Source organism: Salvia splendens, chromosome 2 (assembly GCF_004379255.2).
Source record: "Salvia splendens isolate huo1 chromosome 2, SspV2, whole genome shotgun sequence".
NCBI lineage: Eukaryota > Viridiplantae > Streptophyta > Magnoliopsida > Lamiales > Lamiaceae > Salvia > Salvia splendens.
Genome location: NC_056033.1, coordinates 3,436,249 through 3,456,713, shown reverse-complemented (window position 1 = coordinate 3,456,713; position 20,465 = coordinate 3,436,249). Strand labels below are relative to the sequence as shown.

Sequence of the window (20,465 nt, the reverse complement as noted above, 5' to 3'; positions counted from 1 at the left end):
TGGAGACAAAATTTTTATGGGCCTAAAGGCCCGTATCAAACAATGAAAATGAAGAGTCTAATTTGCAACAAATTGAAAAATTATTCGAATTTGATACCTAATTTTGATCGAATTTACAATAATTGAGGTTAGAATTTCATATAACAAGTAATTCTGAAATCAGAAAAAATTAGAAGATTTATTAGAACATATATCCCGAAAGGAATCTGTGTTTCCAGAAAGTTAAGAGAATAAGTTGTTGAATAAATGGATATAGATTTTAATTTGACATGCAATGGAATGGAGTATGAGAACCACAAAATGACCAAACTTAATTTTCTTAGCATTTATTTCAATTTTTAATGCACCTAATTAATTCTACAAACTTTGTCCTTTCCCACGAGAAAAATCACCTCTCTCTCATTATCATATCAGTCAATTTACTATTATGGCGGATAAGAAAAAGATAAATTTATATACACTATGCTCTATCGGGTAGTGTTAAATGCAAACTCTACATTGTACAAACTCAAAACTATGATCTAGACCGTTAGGAAATGTCAACAAATGATAAAATTACCGCAACAAGAAATGTCAACACAATATCAACCGTTGAGATTGTGTTAACATTTTTTGTTGCTATTATTTTATCATTTGTTGATACTTTTCCACATCATAGTTTGAAGTTTGTACAATATTTAGAGTTTGCATTTAATTACAATTCATGCTCTATAATTATAACTATTGATAAATAATAACTAAACGAAACACAACAGTTGCACACTAAATCTAAATACTCCACATACTCCATATACCAAAGACTAAAATAATTACAATTTTCATTCTCAATTTCAAATGTTTCAAAAAAAACCCTGTTTTATATATATATTGGTATTTTATATCAAAAAATTTAAAAGAAAATGACATGTTATTGCAATATATTACATGCATATGTTTTACATAAAGATTTTGAACGTAGAATAGTCAAGGGACCAATCTTCTAAAGAAAAGAATATAATCCACAAAACAAAATAAAAGTGAAAAAGAGAAGAGATAACTATTCATTCCATGGGGCCATAAAGCTATTCCTTGACTGCTTCCTCACTCTTTGATTTCATACCTTTGATCTATCAATGAAATTGATGCTATATGTTATATGGATACTCAAAGAGTTATTGGTTGATAAATTATCAAATCATAGTATTTGTATCAAAATAGATGGCACATATTTGTAAGAAAATTAATATCTTTAATATTATATCAATGTCATGATGTTCACCCTAGGAAGCTACGTTAATATGATCACATCATAATCTGATAAAAATCAAGTTGTTTCAATTATATAAAAACTATTTAAACCTATTCTATTTAATGCTCAGTCAAGATTAATTCGAAAGTTATAGAATTTCTTCTAGCATTTTCCCTCTTTCCCATCAAGATAATGATATTAGTTATGGAGGCGTTATGATTAATAGATGTTAATAAATGTAGCCTATTCTATTTTTCCAACGAGGCATATTAATATGAATGTGACCCACAAGAGAAAAATAACTAAGAAACCAACCAAACGCACTTTTTAAATTTTAATCATGTCTTGGTTGAATGTAAAACCAAATTATTTATCGTGTCACGTAAATTTGTATCACAATTTTGCTAAAGATAATCAAAGTAGGACCGACCAAATATGTTCATTCTTGCATGCCCTTTAGATACTCACTTCCCAATAAGGGCCCATGTCTCTTATAATTTTCAAACACTTCCCTACTTTATTATTACCTTTACATTATTTAATTGTCTATTATTAGTACATCACCATATGCAAGACGACATTAGACAATCATAATACAATAAAACCATTATGCTATTACCATAGTATTTGACAAGGTTCATTTTTATTCAAAGATTAGAAATACATAAAAAATTGCAAAAAACATCATGGGCATATTGTCTTTAAATTTGTCAATCAAGTTACCCTCCCAATGAAAAATAATTCTCCAAGCATGCAGATGGCTTTATACAAAATAATAATCATCACAAAATTTTGGGGACCCGAAAATAAGGTCTAAAATGATAGTGGATGCTTCACTTGTTATATAGTTAGTGGAGTTATTTCCATTACAAATATGTACTACTATATTATTTCTTGTTCTTAATTAAGGTTATTAACATTTATGGGACCAAATATTAGCACTTACGCCGTCAGCTGAATTATATACTAGTACTAATTTTTCCAATAATCACATAATCTCGTTAATTAATTTGTTGCTTTGTCCAAACCCTTATAAACAATGACGAGGATGGATTAATGGCAAGCCAAAAGATATGGACAGCTAATCTCCTTTTTATTTTGAATGTTAGTGAGGATTTTCAAGGCCAGTCAACTACTATAATGCAAGAATTAAATTAATGATATATACTAAGTGCTTTTTCTTTTACAAATTCTTTTTAATTTTTTTGGTTGGCTTTTGGTTCTTTTCTTGTTGAGCATGATTTTTGAGTATTGAGCCGCGGGGTGGTTGCTTGAGCTCCGAGAAGGGCGGCGGCTGCCGGCGCCGCTGGTCAAAGAGCAGTATAATGGGGATATATAGATTGTCTACGAACTTTGGATATATTTACAAACAAATTAATTTTAATTGTAAAATTGAATTAATGTAAATTTATGTTTTTTTTAAGGTTGACCTTTCCAAATTTGAAATAAGTTTGTCATTATGGATCATAATACTACACACAAAAATAGAGCCTAAACCTATAGATGCATCGAGTCAATAGCCCCCTTTATATGTGTATATGCAATTTAGATTTTGGAACTTTTCCTTGCAAAAGTCTCATTTTATTAATGACATAGCTTCTAGATTTATGATTATGGAATTTATAGTTACGATATACACGTAATTTTAGAATAGGAAAAAATGCATTTAATGTTTTACTCAAAGGAAAAAACTTGAAGAATAAATAAAAATACTTCTGGATGAAATATCTTAAAAGGGTGTAATTGGTAAAATCGACCAAAATTCGAATTCAAACACATTTATAGTTTTGATAGCATCGTGATTTTTTGTTAATACTATGAATAAGATTATCTTACACATAAATATCTTTTCATAGCATCATGACTTTTTTGTTAATACTATGAATAAGATTATCTTACATAAATATCTTCTACTATTATCTTTGTATTTTAGTGTTCGTTATCGTATTGACATGCTACGAATGCTCGAGTTACACTTCTTGTACGATGATATCATATCAAAATCTTTAAATGCATAATTAGTCATCTATAGAAAATTACATTTATAACAATCATATCCTCACAGCTATATTCTCAACAATAATTGTTTCCTAAATAACAAAAGGAAATATACTCCCCAAAATAGGCCCCTTATTAAAGTTAGGAAAAAATGTTGGAAGGTGAAAAAGAAAAGTGAAGGTAAATCGGAAGGACCACACTTCCCCAATTTCAGAAATCTGCAGCTTTGTCGATGCCACTACGCTACTAACTACCCTATTTTGAGCCTCAATTTCTTGAACAACATTCCCCATCAATTAAATGTAAAAAATAAAATAAACTTGAATAATGTAAAATATGTTTATGTGTTACTCTAACCACATGAATACGATAATGATGATTTCTTGATATATAGGGTAATAATATGATCACCAAATGCACATTGCATAAATCATGAGAACGCTCAAGATTCTATGAAAAATAAGAAAAAAAATGACAACTTCTTACATTCCTAAATCCATGCAGAAAAAAATAAATTCGCAGAGCCCAAGAAAAGCAGAGGAAACAAACATTGGAGTAGTAGTAGTAAAAAGCAACAGAAACAACAAGAGAAAAAACCTAAAAAGAATAACCCAAAAATCAGTCATATGTATATAGATATAGAAAAATGGTGGTTCAGCTACAATTGTTGCTACGGACTAAACTCTCTCTTTTCTTGCTCTCTCATTATCGCCTTTAACTTTGTTGCCAACACCAAGGCCAAAGGGGAAACAAGTATTTACTCTTTTTTACCAATTCTCAACTTCTCTGTTTCTCTCTCATCACTTTAAAGAAGGAAATGGCGTTAGTGCATCGTTTTATTCTATTCAAATTCGATTGATTCTTTGCTGTTACTGCGATTTTGCTCTGTTTCAGGAAAAAGTTCAAAATTGAAAAAGGAAAAGCTCACCTTCTCTCTCTCATAATTGCATTGTCCTGTATTGTTGTTAAGTTGGTCTTGTCTCATTTTCGAGTCGAGGTTGTGAAGTTGGGCTCTCCTTCTACTCTCTTCTCTCTCATATAGTTGCATTCAGTGAGTGTATTGCGTGTTTGTGCGCGCACCATTTTCATCAAGAAAGAAAAGATTGAATCTTGTGAGAGATTCTTGTTCGAATGCTGAAGGGCTGAAGCTGTTTACAAAATTGAGTGTGCAAATTTCATTACTTTCTACATCAAAGTAAGAATTCCAAGACAGAGAACAGGACCTTTTGTTGTTTTTGAGTTGATTTGAAAAAAAGATTGGATTTTTCTGGACTAGGGGTGGGGTGGGGGTGCAATTTGCCGTATGAAGTGATAGTGTGCGAAGATGAAAAATGGAAATTCCAAGAAATCCAAGGTTTTTTTTTTGTCATTTTGCTGAATTCAATGTAATGTTTTGGTTCAATTTATTTTTTCTGAGATGAGTTTGGTTTTTTTGAAGCTCTCATGGTCCAAGAAACTTATCAGAAAATGGTTCAATATCAAGAGCAAAAGTGAGGAGTTTCAAGCTTATGAAGCTGTTTATGGAGGTGGGTGGCATATATTTTTTCTATTAGTTTATTGATATATTTAAATGTTTTGCAATTTTCTTTGTAGTTTCTGTTCTTCTGGTATATTTTTTTTGTATTTGAGTCTTTGACTACCTCAATTATATTAATGAAATCTATAGGATTCGATGCTTCAAATGAAAACAAACAATTTGCTGATTATCAGTGCTGATGCCTTTGTCTTTCACTGGTTTGTCTTTTGTTGAAATACAATCAAGCATTGAAAATTTAATTTTTAATAAAAACAAGATATTACTATATTTTTACTCTTGAGCAGTTCTACCCAATTTTAAACATAATCTTGATTTGCAAGGGCATTGGCAAAGATCCACCTGCTATGATGAATCTCTATGTTTAAATTAGAGAGATTAAGGGGCTGTTTGATTTAGAGAATTGAGGTAAACTAAGTTGTATTTATATAAATATAGCCTATCTAATTTTGTTTCACTCTCTTTAGGTGGTGATGCTGAATGGAGGAACAGCTTTTCAGAGAGGGAACCATCTACAGTCAAGAAAATTAAAACAGGTCAGTGGGATCACAGTTCTGACCTTCTTCCAAAAACTCATAAAATCATGAATCTCTGGAAAAATATAAAGTTCACTAAAAAGACAATCACTATGTTCTGTTTCTTACCTCTCCATTGATGATATTGATCATGAATAGGGTAATCAATTTCATTCTGCAGAAAAATCAGCAAAGAACATCGAACGCTCCTTTTCACGTTCCCGTTCGAGGCGTGGGAGAGCCTACCTTGATCACCCTCAGATCATAAACGTACAAAACCACAGGTTTGTTTCCTTTAATTGATACCATCAATTTTCAGTCCTTTTCATTGCATGAGGTTTTGAAGTGTTGTGTTTTCTCGAGCAGTCTCTTTGTATCGACATGGAATGTAGGAGGAAAGACACCACCGGGAAATTTGAACTTAGATGATTGGCTACACTCTGCACCTCCTGCTGATATTTATGTGCTTGGGTATGATTGGTGATTATAAACTGTGAAGGGCTTGATATTATCTGATTTTTGACCAATTCTTGTAACTTTTTTGTGTTTTTTGAATATGAATAGATTTCAAGAGATAGTTCCTCTTAATGCTGGTAACATTCTTGGTGCTGAAGACAATGGTCCTGCCAAGAAATGGCTTGCCCTTATCAAGAGAACACTAAACAATGCTCCGGGATTGAGCGGGGGCTGCGGGCGCTGCACTCCCTCGCCTGTTCCTGATCCCGTCTCTGAGTGGAATGCTGATTTTGAGGGGTCAAGCAGGCACAAGGCCTCAACTTTCTTCCCACGTCGATCATTCCAGACGCCACAGTGCTGGAGAATGGAGAATGACATGTCTGCCTCTCAGCCTCGCCTTGATCGGAGGTACAGTGTGTGTGATAGAGCAATTTTCGGTCATAGGCCTAGCGATTATGATCCAAGGGGTTATAGGCCGAGTGACTGCTCTTCGAGCCAGAGAGCAAGTGATTACTCCTCTGGCCCTCGTGCAAGTGACTACTCGTCCAGTAGGAGGCCGAGTGACTACTCATGGGGACATAGGGCGAGTGATTTTTCACGTTTGGGTTCTGATGAAGATTATCTGCCTGGGGAGTCGCCTAGCACAGTTTTGTATTCGCCTATGTCTTACAGCACGAACGAGACGCCAGAAAATGTATGCGCTGTTCCTGGACACTCGAGATACTCTTTAGTAGCTAGTAAGCAAATGGTTGGGATTTATCTCACTGTTTGGGTTCGGAGCGAGCTGGCAGAACATGTCAAGAACATCAAGGTCTCGTGTGTTGGCAGAGGATTGATGGGCTACCTCGGAAATAAGGTATATGTTTACATCAACTAAACAGTTTTTCGTATTGAAACAATCGACTAATAGGTTGACATTCAATAACATTGCAGGGATCCATCTCTATTAGTATGTTGTTGCACCAGACGAGCCTTTGCTTCGTGTGCAGTCACTTGACCTCTGGTCAGAAAGAAGGCGATGAACTACGGCGAAATTCTGATTTCATGGAGATCTTGAGGAAAACAAGATTCCCTCGAGTCAATGGTGTCAATGAGGAGAAAGCACCCGAGACAATTCTTGAACACGAGTAAGATCCCCTCGATTCTATGCCTAGTAAAACTAGCTCCTGTTTACCTGCTTACTGATGGCAAACAATTTATTGTAGTCGGATTATTTGGCTTGGAGATCTGAACTATCGAATAGCGCTGCCTTACCGGTCTGCTAAAGCACATATCGAAATGCAAAATTGGCGAGCGTTATTGGAAAAAGACCAAGTATGATACTAATGCTCTTAAATCTTTGTATTTGAGAACTATTTGGTTTTGTTTCCTTTGCAAATTGACTAATACAATTTTTTTGACAGCTGCGGATAGAGCAGAGACGGGGTCGTGTTTTTGATGGATGGAGAGAAGGGAAGATATATTTCCCTCCTACTTATAAATACTCACATAACTCAGATAGATATGCTGGAGACGACATGCATCCGAAAGAGAAACGAAGGACACCTGCATGGTACGGAATCAAGTTTTCTGCACGTACCCCTCACGTTAAAAATAATTTGAATGCTTATAGTAAATGGTGTTAACATATGAAGGTGTGATCGAATCTTGTGGTATGGCGGTGGCCTTCAACAATTATCATACGTTCGTGGGGAGTCCAAGTTTTCAGATCATAGGCCTGTTTCCAGTGTGTTTTGGGCGGAGATCGAGTCAACACCAAGCCGGCTGAGGAGAAGTATGAGCTGTTCCTCAAGAGTCGCGGTGGAGGAGCTGTTACCTTACTCACATGGGTATACAGAACTCTGCTTCTTCTGAGAATGGGATGAAATGAATCTGGTACGAGTAAACATAATCCCTCTCGTTTAGCTGTCTCGGACCACACATATCTAAACCTCTATATGTTTGTAACATACTACATTTGTGCTAAAAGTTGCCCCATCTCTGCAGCTCGTGTCTCCGGGCTTTTTCTACAGAGGAACGACGGGGACATCTCTTTGCCCAAAAATCGAGAAAGGTAAGCCACTCCCTCACCATCTTTCAACACAAATGCTAGCATGCCTCTGATCACTTTTCTTGTCTAACTCACTTACTCATATCTTCCTCAGATGTAGATATTTACATTTCGGAGCGCCCTAACTTTACACGACATGGCTTGATCGTTTTCTCCTTTTTTCGGAGCCTAATTCATTTTCAAGATTCTTGGATTCCCATCACTAGGCAACAACGCACGCCTCCTGGAGCAGGTACCGTGTTTGAGTCGTTCTAACGGCCCCTCAGTGGCAAATGTTCGAGTTCACGGAGATGTTAACGCGCACATAATGATCAAAGACAGCCAAGTGAGAATGCAAGATTCTTGTTTTTCTTTCTCTTCTGTTTAGATTTGGGAGATTCTTTATTTGTTAAGACAAGAAGGGAGTTAGAAATGGTCAAAATAACGACCCTCTTTTTCATCTTTTTTTTCCTTGTACCTTGATTCTTGAACGAAGAAAAGGAAGAGACAGTGTGATGTAACACTCATCGCCAACATTGTATGACCAAAACAAAAAATATAATAATAGTAATGAAATTTGTCCAATGATTTTTGCTGACAAGTTGCTTTCTTTGATGCTTTCCGTCATTCTCTTTGTCTACTTTTTTCAATGGAAAAATAGAGTAATTATTCCAATCAGCCCTTCAATTATATACACTTCGTTGGAGATTGTTACAAGCATGGAATTTTCTCAATTATTGTGAGCGAGCATGCTTGTCTATTGTCAGGTATACATGCTTAAAAATGAAATTTTATATTGCTAGTAACCATGATTTTGATCTTCTTGTTTTTTTTACAAGATTTCCAACCTAATTCAATAAGTAGATTTTAGCTTGTATAGGAGAAATTCGATTTTGGCCATGAATAGCTATTGTCCTTGCTAATGATAAGATTCAACCATTATACCAACAATAATCATAGAACGAGTAGTTAATAATAGTAATTAAAGACCCCGAAAAAAGCGATGTCGAGAAACATTAATTTAATGAGGAATGAAGCACTATGTATTAATGTTTCGATGTTAATGTTGTCCATAAAAGTTGATGTCCTTGATTAATTATTTCACTGCCTCTTCAGAAAAAATAATATTTATTTTCTAATTTTAATTTGTAATCAAGTTTTTTGACAATTAAATCACGTCATGTGTTTGACTGTATATACATATTATAGAGAGTCCATGATCAATTGAGATTTTTTAGGTTAATTGAGAAATGAGATGTAATCTCAGCTACTCATTTCTATTAAATGAGTGGTCCAGATTTTACCACATAAAAAATATTTTTAGATTAATTAATTATAAAAGGGCATAGCGGTAATTTTATATTCTAATTATGATTTCACAAGGGATCTTCCAATTTGCTGTGAACGCTAAATCCACCGCCCTTCACCACCTCTCCGCCGTCTTCTCCGCCGCGGCCTCGCCATCTCCTCCTCCGCGGCCTCGCCGTCTCCTCCACCGCCCTCCGCCACGATACCACCGTCTGGACCCCCACTCCGCTCGTCAAAGTCTCCCCCGTCGCCGAATCGGTTTCGGCAAAAAAAGATTTCAAATTACAGATTTCAAACAACCTAATCAATTAGATCATGGACCTATATCCCAAATCACATAGTCATCCACTTTCTCTTCCGCATCCCCCCCCACCACCACTCTATCTCCCGCCGCCTCCGTCCATCCGCCGCGTTTCTCCACCACGCAGCCCTCGTAGGAAGACTCTTCCCATGGATCTTCCACGCATCCGCCTTCGTCCGAAACGATCGATCTCACGGCTGAGGCTGCCTTCCAAAATGCCTCCCTGATGGAATCCGGCGGTAGGGAACAGTCCTCAAGGTCGGCGTCTTCCAGCGGAATGATGCTATCGATTGCAATCGATTTAGTTTCTCCCGCCGACTCCATTTCAGCAGGTGATTAGCTATCTTCAAGATAAAATGATTTAGATGAAATAGAGAAATTGGGATCCCAGATTTGTGCCAATCCCCTAATGTTTGTCGGTTCAAGTAAAATTCATTTATTACAAATTAACCGATAAATTAGTGCTTATTTGTCTTTTTGCCCCTAATTTTACAGTTTTTATTAATGATGTTTTTGAAGATTTGTTTTAGAAATTTATTAATTAATGTCTTATTGACATTTGATATACAAGTTGTTGGCATTTTACTATAAGTTGTTGACATTTGATATATAAGCTGGTGACACTATGTCAACTATAGTGCATATCGTGTCAACGGCACATACATGTCATGTCAACTACGGTACATATCGTGTCAACTACACGTACAAGCCATGTCAACTGTGTTACAAGCCATGTCAACTACACGTACAACCATGTCAACTGCACATAGAAACCATGTCAACAACAATTATAAGTCATGTCAACTAGACATCCAAGCCATGTCAACAATCAGACACATTAAAACACGAAATGACACTTATACCCCCGTGTTGACATAATGTGATAGCTGTTGACATGTCGTTAATCTTGTGGATTAGTGGCTGAGATTGCATCTCATTTCTCAATTTAGCTAAATAATCTCAACCTAACAGCACCCCTATTATAGAGTATGGGCTTTTGAATAAATAAGAAATGGAGTACTAATATCCAAGAATGAGATACTTCTTTATTTTATATGAAATTTATATGTTGTGTATTTTTAAAAAGATGTTGATTTACCAGTAAAACGATATGGTCAAATGCTGAAAATATGGAATGTTCTTATTTTTCTAAAAATATCAACAGATTATGTCTTTAAAGTAAAAATATTTACTACGGAAAAGAATTGCTTATAGTACAAAAAGGTGATTATCTGTAATATATAATTAAAAAGTATTACTAGGAATCTAGGATGATTATATAAAAATTTAAAGTTTTACTATCTGTTAATTTCCAGTCTTCCATTTGAAATTAATTAAAGGAAAATAGTAATACCCCGTAAGAATTTAATTTTCATATAATTTTTATATGCAATATATCTAATCATAATTCGATAAGTATCGTCGAAATTCTCGTCATCCCACTCCATACCGTCTATTACTACCAATTTTTGCATAGAAACATTCATGTTTAACGTTTTTTTAACTTATCAGATTTTGCAATTAACATCATTGTAGTAGCATTCTCTCATTTAATCTAAACTAATAATGGACATAATAGTAGGTTAATATACCATGATAGAAATAGAAATTATGACACTATTATGTTAAATTCTCTAAATTTTGTCTCATATCGACTTGGTAAAGATCTCATCTAATCTATATAAGTGTGGATAACTCTCCCCTTATAAGGCCTTTTAAGGGTTGAGTGGCCAATTTCTAATATGGGATCAGAGCGGATCCAAGTCGATGATGAATTTCTCTTTATCTCTTATCTATTTACCTCATGAGTGGAAGACCGATGTTCTTTCCGGCCCACATCGATGATAGTTCTCTTATCTCTTGCATTGCCTACCCACGTGATGGAAGACCGATGTCCTTTCCGGCCCACACGTGAGTGGCGTGTTAAATTCTCTAAATTTCGTCCCACATTGACTCGTGAAGATCCTATCTAATCTATGTGTGGATAACCCTCCCCCTTATAAAACATTTTAAAGGGTGAGTGGTCAATTTCTAATAGATTCCACGTCAGGGCGCTAAATAGTTACAAGTGAAATAAATTAAGAAGCAGCAGGCAGCATCGACAAACCATATTTATTTTCCGACACTCTTCTTCTTCGAAATGTGGAGTTCCGAAGGCGAATTATCCCGAGCAATCTGATAATCTCGGCATGCAATGGAGCAAAGTGCTTGAAAACAACTGCGTCACCAAAAAATTACAACAAAAAATAAGTATTAGCAAGTACTATCAAATGACAACCTACAGTTCAAACTAATTAAACCCGGTTTTTAAGCAATCACGGAATATGGTTTTAAATTTTTAAATAACCCATAAAAAATCATTGGCTTGTGCACTAAATAAAATCTACATAATTTGGAGTTACAAGCACTACAAAAAAAAAAAACTCATGTTTGCAAGCACAGCATGTGCTCGCAAAGTTTGGCAGATTTGTGAGCAAAATTGCGAGGAAAATGCTTGTACTCGCTACTTGCGAGCAAGCGGTGCTCGCAAAACAGCTGTTTTGTCGTTAAACCAACCATTTGCGAGGAAACTAACGATGGTGCTCGCAAAATACTACTTATCCAGACACATCAACGCTATTTAGTGACGGAATTAGTGACGATATCATATCCGTCATTAATTAGCAAAATACTACTACTACTTATCCAGACACATCAACGCTATTTAGTGACAGAATGATATCGTCATTAATTATTCTATTTTTTCTTTATTAATTAATTTGTTTAGAAATATATTCATAAGTAAATGAATAATTGAGATAAACAAAAACATAAAAATGCCCTAAATTTGGTGTGATTCCTATTGTTTTAACTATATCCTCTCCATGCAACCGATTTCTTCTCAATCTCTGCTTCCTCCTTCCAGATTTCTGCTGCTTTTTTTTTTCTCTCGAACTCGTCGATCCAGGTACTTTTGAGTTTCGGATTTTCCTGATGTTGGCTTTGTTCTTGTTATAGATCTTGTTCAACATATTGGGATCGTTCTTCCAGAATTGAAAATCTGCATCAGTGTTGCTCTGGTCTTTGTTACAAAAGAGCATGCTAGCTACGGAGAAATTACTGAATCAAAGGTTTGTTTGTATTCTTGATAATTGTGATTTGATATATGTATGCGTGTTGGTGCTATCCCAATATTGATAATTTTGATATGAATCTTTCTATATCAATTCAAAAAAAGAAAGTCAATACGTGCCAAATATCTTGATCCTAGTATTTGACCTTTTGATAAATAGGTTGGCCAAGGAGCACTGCTGCTGAACATTCTTCAGAAGTACTCAGAGGGTAATATATTCAACTATTTACTCATTAGATAAGTAGATCATATAATTCCAGTCACCAAAGTTAGACCTTTATTACAGTCACTTCATCATCAATCATCCCCCTCAATGGATTTTGCACCAGCCCTGTTTTTAAATTCAATGTTCTTGTATATGAGGTGGCAAGCTAGAGTTAGACGGTACATAATTCAGATATAAGAGCATCTCCAATGCCGGCGTCAAAATCGCGATGCCGATTTTTCGCCGACGCCGGTTCTGACGCCGAACCATTGGAACCGGCGTCGGCAAAATCGGCGTCAAAATCGGCGTGGCCATGCCGATTCGCGTGATGACGCCGGTTCCGACGCCGATCCTCACGGCGCCATTGTGGGTCCCGGATCGGCGTCAAACCGGCGTCAGATTTTATTTTTTATTTTTTTTTCTTTTGAAAACACTATATGTACGCGCTTTGAACGTCATGTATTTGTCTCGTAAATTAAATTCCGTATGTTGATACTTTTTGAAATTTTAATAGTATTATTCAATTTAAATGTATTTGTCTCGTAAATTAAATTATGTATGTTGATACGATTGTAAATTAAATTATATAATTGTTATTAGTGATGTGAATATGTAGTGTGAAGGCTATGTGAGGGCTATTTGATGTCCAGTTGATGTGGCAAGCTGATATGGCATGAGAATTGTAGTGCTGATGATGTGGCAGTGTGAAGGCTATGTGAGGGCTATTTGACGTCCAGTCTTACTGGAGATGCTCTAAGGACACTCTTCTAGACAATCTTTTATTTCTACATTGGATATTTCATTACTCAAATGTTCCTACTTGTATCTGATGTCATGCTAAAGTTATAGATATTTACATTTAATAGTGATATACTAATTTTTATGCAATTGTTAACTGCTGATACTTGGATAAATAGGCTGCCGAGAGAGGAGTCTCAGTGATAGATTGTGTGTATGACTCGTTCCATAATATACTCACGTTCAAGGATGGGTGGTATACATATAAGAGAACTGCAAATGTTGATGTAAGCAAGTTATATTGCATCAACTCATGTATGTGTTTGGTGATGTATATATTTTTTTATCACAGGAAATACGAGAGGAGTTGCGCTTAGAATAACGACAAGAAATACATCAATGCGCATCTGAAGTATTTTCTTGATCCTAAACTTAGGTTATGTTAATACAACAGGAAATCAAAGAATTGTGGGAGTTGGTAAAGGTCCTTAGTCAAAAAGTTCAAGAGATGAGAAGAAGTGAATAGATTTAGCTTATGTTAGGTTTTGACATTTATGTTTTCTATTCTAGCTTCACGGTCTTCTAAGTTGTGAAACCGTGGCTTGATAGATCATTTTGGAAGATTCAAATCATTCGTTTGGTTGTAAAAAAAATATTTTTTTTATTTTATGTAAAATTTGAATATTTTTTGTTCTTTTGATTAATTTCATGTATAATTTTTAAAAAATAAACACTAATATTAATCTGAAAAAAATAATACTGATAAATAAAAAATTATAGAATTTTCTGAAAAAAATATCAATTTGCGAACACAGTGCTTGCAAATAAGCTAGAAAATGGGTTTAATTTCGAGCACACTGCGAGCACAAGAGAGGTTCTAGGATATTTGCGAGCAAAAAGGTGATTGTAAAGTAATAATTCGACCACCAGATTTTGAAAGCCATTTTGCGAGCATTGGTCAATGTGCTCGTAAAGTTTCAGCATGTGCTTGCTAAAATGGTGGCAATTTTTGCAACGAGCCAAATGGGTAGCACCCTTCGTGCTCGCAAAGTGCTTGCAAAATGGCGTTTTGCAAGCATATTTGGTGCTTGCAAAACACCTCTCTTTTGTACTGAAGGGATAGATAGTAGAAAATACATACCCAAACATGTATATGTTCTGATGCTCAACTATTTTCCTTCCGCAAAGAAAGCATGCATCAAGAAAATATCCTTGACATCTCCGGTCTACGTCGTCGTTGTCGCGCTGCGGTGAACGGAGCTTGAAAATAGAAGCTCTGGACTTCTCACCCGGCGTTTGTGCTGAACGCTACATGGCTTTTAGGGTTTATATTTAATTATATGTGTAGAGAGAGACACACGAATGATTTGGGATTTGAAGATACAGTATGATTTTTGAGATAGTATGGTTTATATTGTATTTTAATCGAATTAAGTATCTCCAATTATTTTCCAACATTGCTTTTACTTTTCGTTTTCCCCTAATTTACTCTAAACTTATATGATTAATTAATTTTTTATATGCAAGTAAAATAAAAATAAAATTTGAGCACCTCATTAATAACAAACGTGTTCCCTTTCACATAATAATTATTTTTTTTCTGAATATCCTAATTTTCCATTGAGGGAATTTATTCTGAAATCATTCCATATTCAAATTTCATCTTATATAAATTAAGTTATAACTCAAAATAAGTATAGATTAAATAAATTACTCATGCATATAAATATGCGACACATGTATATGAAATTTAAAAACTTTTGGAAAAATTCCTAATTTATATGCATGAGTAATTTATTCCAAATTCTAACAAAATTCTCCCTAGTACTATATTCGGAAAACTTTTGTTCCAAATCTAACAAAATTCTTCTTTTATCTAACATCCAATACCTACTGCATTTGGAGTGAAATTATCATCGCTATTAATAAAATATTCTTCAAATTCCACCACTCCTTCACTAAATTCTCCTTTAAATGTTAAAGATAAAAAATATCCTTTGAATTCCACCACTCCTTCACGGCTTCACTATATTCTGTTTTAATTATTGATGTAGCTTAGAGTTAATAAAAAACGAAAGTCATCCAAATAATAACAACTCTAAAATAAATTCATTTTTTATATAGAATGAGTTTTCTTAATAAAAAGTAAATACAGCATTTAATTAAAAGAATGTAATAACAGAAAATTAATTGGATTTTGAAAGTTAAATCAGTGTAATTTTTGTTCGCATCCCAAATAAAAATTATGAACATGTTAGTGACTACTGTTAGCTCATTCAATCATTGAATTACATAATTAGGCTTTAGGGCTTAGCGAACTACAAAGCTAGTCTTTAGTAGTAATATTTTAATTATTTATGTTTGAGGTCACATTTTCAAGTTTTTTTTTATACTCGATATAATTTGTATTCATTAATTCTAGTCATAATTCGATATATATCGTCAGAATTCTCATCACCACAACTATATTTCTCAATACCAGCTTTTACCAACATATACTATATTTTAAAATTTTTAAATTTGGAAAAAGGGATAATCAGCAACAAGTTTATAGAGTTTTCACTTGAGCCTGTAGGCCCAATAGTTCTTTTATTAGAGGCCCAATAGTTTTTACTTGCAACCTCAGATTTACCTAGCAACAATAGATTTTCAAATCAGTAGAATTATTGAAATTCTATTATGTAAACATAAAATAAATACTCTAATAAAATCTTTTATCTATATAGAATGAGTTTTCTTAATAAAAAGTAAAGATAACGATTTTAATTAAAAGAATATAACAGAAAATTAAATGGATTTTGAAAGTTAAATCATTGTAAATTTTGATGATTTTGAAAGTTAAATCATTGTAATTAAAAGAATATAATAAATTTTGAAGTTGCTCCTTTATTTATGGATCCATCACGATTTTTAGTTGATAACTGATCTTCTAAATAGATAGTTATACTTAGTAATTTTTTATATTGTAAATTTAGATTATTTAATAAACAGATATATAAATTTTCTTATTGTGAATTAAATACAAATGATTTCGAACTAAGGGTAATTTCATTATTTATAATTATGCTCTGAAAATAAAAGGAGAAAGTTAAGGGGAAAACACGATATTAGTATGATTTTAATTTCCAAACAAAATCGCGATTTAGGCCTCTTGTTCTCCAAGACACCTTCTCTACTGAGCAACGATGAATAAATAAACCAAAACATAGCTCAAAGACCCCAAAAACTGTGAAAAAAAATTCCAGCCAAAATCGCTTTCAGATCCGAACAGAACAAACGCAGAAACCGACCGATTGTAGCTGAAAACGCAGATTAAACAGCAAAAATGGAGTCAGTTTTCGGGCTGGTTGGAAAGGATTTCGCGATAGTGGTGGCGGACTCATCGGCCGTCCATAGCATTCTCGTACACAAAACTAACGAGGACAAGATCATGATTCTAGATTCTCACAAACTCATGGGCGCCTCCGGCGAGACTGGCGATCGGTGAAATCTCTTCTCCGGATTGATTGAGAAAATGTGTTCATTTCTTTGTTTTTATTGCGTTTCGTTGGAGAATTTAGGGCATCTATAGTTTTGCGGTTTTAGCTATGAAATTTTCCTGGATTAAGCCTTTTAGTGTCATATTGAGTGTTTGAACGTAGGCTCACTTCATTTTAGGGTTGTGTCTATGGTGAGTGCCTTTTTTTAAGATTGGATCTGTGAATTCATTGATTTCAGTGAAAATGTCGCACTCAATTGCCTAATATAGAAGTTTAGCATCTGGAGATGACTGAATCATTGTTTTATGATAATGTGTGATATGATGTCTACAGTTGTGCTTGAATTTTACATGGTAGTTATTCACATACTCGATGGATAATGAAATCCCCACTTCGTCTGTACAATGACATTTATCTACTTAATTCTGAATTTCGTGGTGCCTGATAAGTCAGAAGTGAAGAAGCCTTAATTTGTTTTGTTTGATAACTTGATTGGCAAAGGAAGGAATCAAGGTAGTCTAGATAACTTTCACAAATCGATACTATTAAATTTTAGTAGTAATGCTGCACTGTTATTGTACTGCCATTGTTTCATTGTATTAAATGATTGTTGAGTGCAAATCTAACAGTCTTACATTCCCATATAGCATGCATGGACAGTTTACTATCTTCCCATATCATTTGTTTATGTGGTAATTAATAGACCATGTCACCAAATAATATTGGTTTCACATGTTCCTAGTAATGTCTCCCATTTAGATGTTAAAAGAATATATATTGTAGTTTAAAATCACGGTTGCTTCACTTGCATAATTATTCTTTCTCTAGGCTGTAGTTCTCTTTCTCATGCCAAGTTTAAAAGTGACACTTAGTTTTCTGTGAATGTTATTGTAGGGCTCAGTTTACAGAGTATGTACAGAAGAATGTGGCTTTATACCAATTCCGTAATGGCATTCCTCTGACAACCGCAGCTACTGCAAACTTCACCAGAGGCGAGCTTGCAACTGCCTTGAGGAAGGTAATACGGCTATTTAGGAGTTTGATTTATGATATTTGATTTAATATGAGTAATGTTTGGGATTTTTGAGCTCCTTTTGCTTTATGAGCATTCTTACTGATTTTGCAGTTCTTTAACTGGACTTTCTGAATATATTTTAGTATTCCTTGTTGATATTTTGTTTTTCCTTATTACTTTATACAAACTGAATGTATCTGAACCTGCTGTTCTAAGTTTTTAGTTCGGTTGAGTCTTAACCATGACATGTGTAAAGCCTCTTCCAATATTGTTCTTCAAAACGCTACTTGCAGTGTGTGTAGTATATGGAGTATATGATATGTATAAACTATAAATGAGAGAGAGAGAGAGACAGTCATATTCAATATAACTTGTCTGTGTCTCTGTATTGAATGGTAAATTAGCATTCTTCATAGTTCTGTTCGTTTGTTTTTGTGCTTCTTCTTAAGTAAGAGTGCATTTGCACTATGTTGCAATACTAGTTTTCATGTTAACTTTACTAGGAATATAAAGCATTCAGTGAGTGGTATAGATTTACTGCGTTCTGTTGAGACAAACTAGAGCTCAAAATATTTTAACGACCTCTAATTCTGCTATGGTTTTTTTTTTCAGAACCCATACATGGTGAATATCATCCTGGCTGGATATGACAAGGATGTAGGCCCTTCTCTCTACTTCATCGATTACATTGCCTCCCTTCACAAGGTTGACAAAGCAGCATTCGGTTACGGTTCCTACTTTGCACTCTCCATGATGGACAGACACTACCGTCGGGACATGACTGTTGAAGAGGCCATCGAGTTGGTCGATAAATGCATTAGGGAAATCCGTAGTAGGCTGGTTGTAGCACCTCCAAACTTCTTAATCAAAATCGTGGACAAGGACGGGGCAAGAGAATATGCGTGGCGTGAGTCCATCAAGGATGCCCCCGTTCCCGTTGCGGCAGCATGATTCTGCTGGCTTGTTTATCAGACCTCCATCCTTGTTGCTGGACTTTGCATCTGTTTTTTAATATGTAATATGCCAAGAATTCTTGCTGCTTGAGGAAATTTAGGTGCACTTATTAGTATGAACTGCGTGGATGAGATTTCCTCTTGTCTAAGAGAAGGACATATCAGACTCTGCTTCCTTATTGTTTTAGCAATCCGTTTGTTCAACGTTATAGTTTATGCTTTAACCCTTTTGCCCTTTTCAAGTTCTCCATTGCTATTTCACTACAGTAAGAACCTCTTCTATGAATAGTTTGGAGTATTTTAACTTCTTCTTCAAGCTTAAATTATTTTTGCTGGATATTTATAATTAAAATTGAAATATTGAGTATTCTTTGCAATTATATAAGGTTGAGATATTAACATTAAAATAATGGTGCAAAATTGAATATTTAACATTTTTTATTTGATTTTTTGGCCGATTTTGTTGACATGGGTAGTTCTACTTCTACGTGGATTGGCAGTCTACTTGATTGAATGAAATGTGACACATTACATTAGTATACTCCTCTCCGAAATTTTGAGAGATGGTTTACTAGTCTATTTGTATTTAACAATTAATCATTATAGTATAGTTGTATTTCTTATAATAGCAAAAATTATTAATCTGTCCGTCTCATATAACGTGAAATGTTTATTTTTTGGTACGAGTTTCTATGTAATGTTGTTTTGTTAATTAAATGGGAAGATAATAAAATGTGTGAATAAATTATAAAAGAATAAAGCAGAAATGTGATATTTTCATTTTTAAAACGCATCACTTTAAGTGGAAAGGCTCAAAGAGAAAAATGAGCGTGAGACGAAGGGAATATAATATAATGAATTCTACTTAATACGAGTACATTGACAATGATAACTTATTTAACTGTTAATCGTTATAGTATAGTAGCATTTGTTATAATTACAAAATTATTATTCTCTTCGCCTTGCTTAAAGCGAACCGTTTATTTTTTGGACAGGTTTCTATGTAATGTTGTTTTGTTAATAAAATGGCAAGAAAATAAAATACAACATAATAAAGCAGACGAGTTATTTTTTCTTTTATAAAATGTGTCATATTAAGTGAGACATCTCAAAGAGGAAAATGAGGATGAGATAAAGGGAGTATAATATAATGAAGTACTTAATACGAGTAAATTGACAACGATGATTTAGGTAGCCGACTTTCTTTTCCTAACTAGTTAATTACGATGACAGAAATAATTTTAGGTGATTAACATTTTTTTCTTCTAATTAATAAGTTAGAGATTTGGATCATTTAGTGCCCATATCAATAAATTGTTTTTGGAAATATCTAACTAATTGGTTGTAGGAAAATTGTTTACTAATAAATTAGCATTTCTAATAATGAGTGAAATACATAAATCATGCAATAATCAAGTCCATAATCAATTTTCATTCACAAAATAAAAATAATATACAAAATTATTAGTAATTATAAAGACTTATGTGATAATAATTATAAAATAAAATGAAATGCGAGAAATCATAATTGAAGAAAGCAATAAAGAAAACTAGCAAAAATTAGCGTGTCTTGGTTTAGCAATAAAATCATTAA

At 34.1% G+C, this 20,465-nt stretch overlaps 2 protein-coding genes across 4 annotated transcripts; both read left to right on the top strand.

Annotated features, from left to right (window-relative positions):
* The first annotated feature begins 3,880 nt into the window (after positions 1 to 3,880).
* LOC121784044 (type IV inositol polyphosphate 5-phosphatase 7-like) lies at positions 3,881 to 8,345 on the top strand. Of its 3 annotated transcripts, none has more exons than XM_042182242.1 (13): positions 3,881 to 4,421; positions 4,503 to 4,580; positions 4,665 to 4,752; positions 5,228 to 5,296; positions 5,457 to 5,559; positions 5,642 to 5,746; positions 5,840 to 6,587; positions 6,665 to 6,858; positions 6,937 to 7,045; positions 7,135 to 7,283; positions 7,366 to 7,606; positions 7,718 to 7,784; positions 7,876 to 8,345. In XM_042182242.1, the coding sequence occupies exons 2-11, from the start codon at positions 4,551 to 4,553 to the stop codon at positions 7,583 to 7,585; spliced, it is 1,815 nt and encodes a 604-aa protein (XP_042038176.1). In that variant the 5' UTR covers positions 3,881 to 4,421; positions 4,503 to 4,550; the 3' UTR covers positions 7,586 to 7,606; positions 7,718 to 7,784; positions 7,876 to 8,345. The 3 variants fall into 3 exon arrangements, with proteins under 3 accessions (XP_042038176.1, XP_042038164.1, XP_042038171.1); XM_042182237.1 differs by having other exon boundaries at positions 3,894 to 3,979; positions 4,121 to 4,580; XM_042182230.1 differs by having other exon boundaries at positions 3,881 to 4,580.
* Positions 8,346 to 16,596: 8,251 nt separating this feature from the next.
* LOC121759498 (proteasome subunit beta type-2-B-like) lies at positions 16,597 to 19,095 on the top strand. The gene is made up of 3 exons (XM_042155100.1): positions 16,597 to 16,907; positions 17,798 to 17,921; positions 18,531 to 19,095. Exons 1-3 carry the CDS (start codon positions 16,750 to 16,752, stop codon positions 18,867 to 18,869), a joined length of 621 nt encoding a protein of 206 aa, XP_042011034.1. The 5' UTR covers positions 16,597 to 16,749; the 3' UTR covers positions 18,870 to 19,095.
* The last annotated feature ends 1,370 nt before the right edge of the window (positions 19,096 to 20,465 follow it).

What these genes read in the sequence shown, in the direction of transcription:
- LOC121784044 (XM_042182242.1), top strand. Translation starts at nt 4,551, where the DNA reads ATGAAAAATGGAAATTCCAAGAAATCCAAG. An exon ending in TTATGAAGCTGTTTATGGAG is followed by an intron (nt 4,753 to 5,227) that starts GTGGGTGGCATA and finishes CACTCTCTTTAG; the next exon opens with GTGGTGATGCTGAATGGAGG. An exon ending in ATAAACGTACAAAACCACAG is followed by an intron (nt 5,560 to 5,641) that starts GTTTGTTTCCTT and finishes TTTCTCGAGCAG; the next exon opens with TCTCTTTGTATCGACATGGA.
- LOC121759498 (XM_042155100.1), top strand. Translation starts at nt 16,750, where the DNA reads ATGGAGTCAGTTTTCGGGCTGGTTGGAAAGGATTTCGCGATAGTGGTG. An exon ending in TCCGGCGAGACTGGCGATCG is followed by an intron (nt 16,908 to 17,797) that starts GTGAAATCTCTT and finishes ATGTTATTGTAG; the next exon opens with GGCTCAGTTTACAGAGTATG. An exon ending in TTGCAACTGCCTTGAGGAAG is followed by an intron (nt 17,922 to 18,530) that starts GTAATACGGCTA and finishes TTTTTTTTTCAG; the next exon opens with AACCCATACATGGTGAATAT.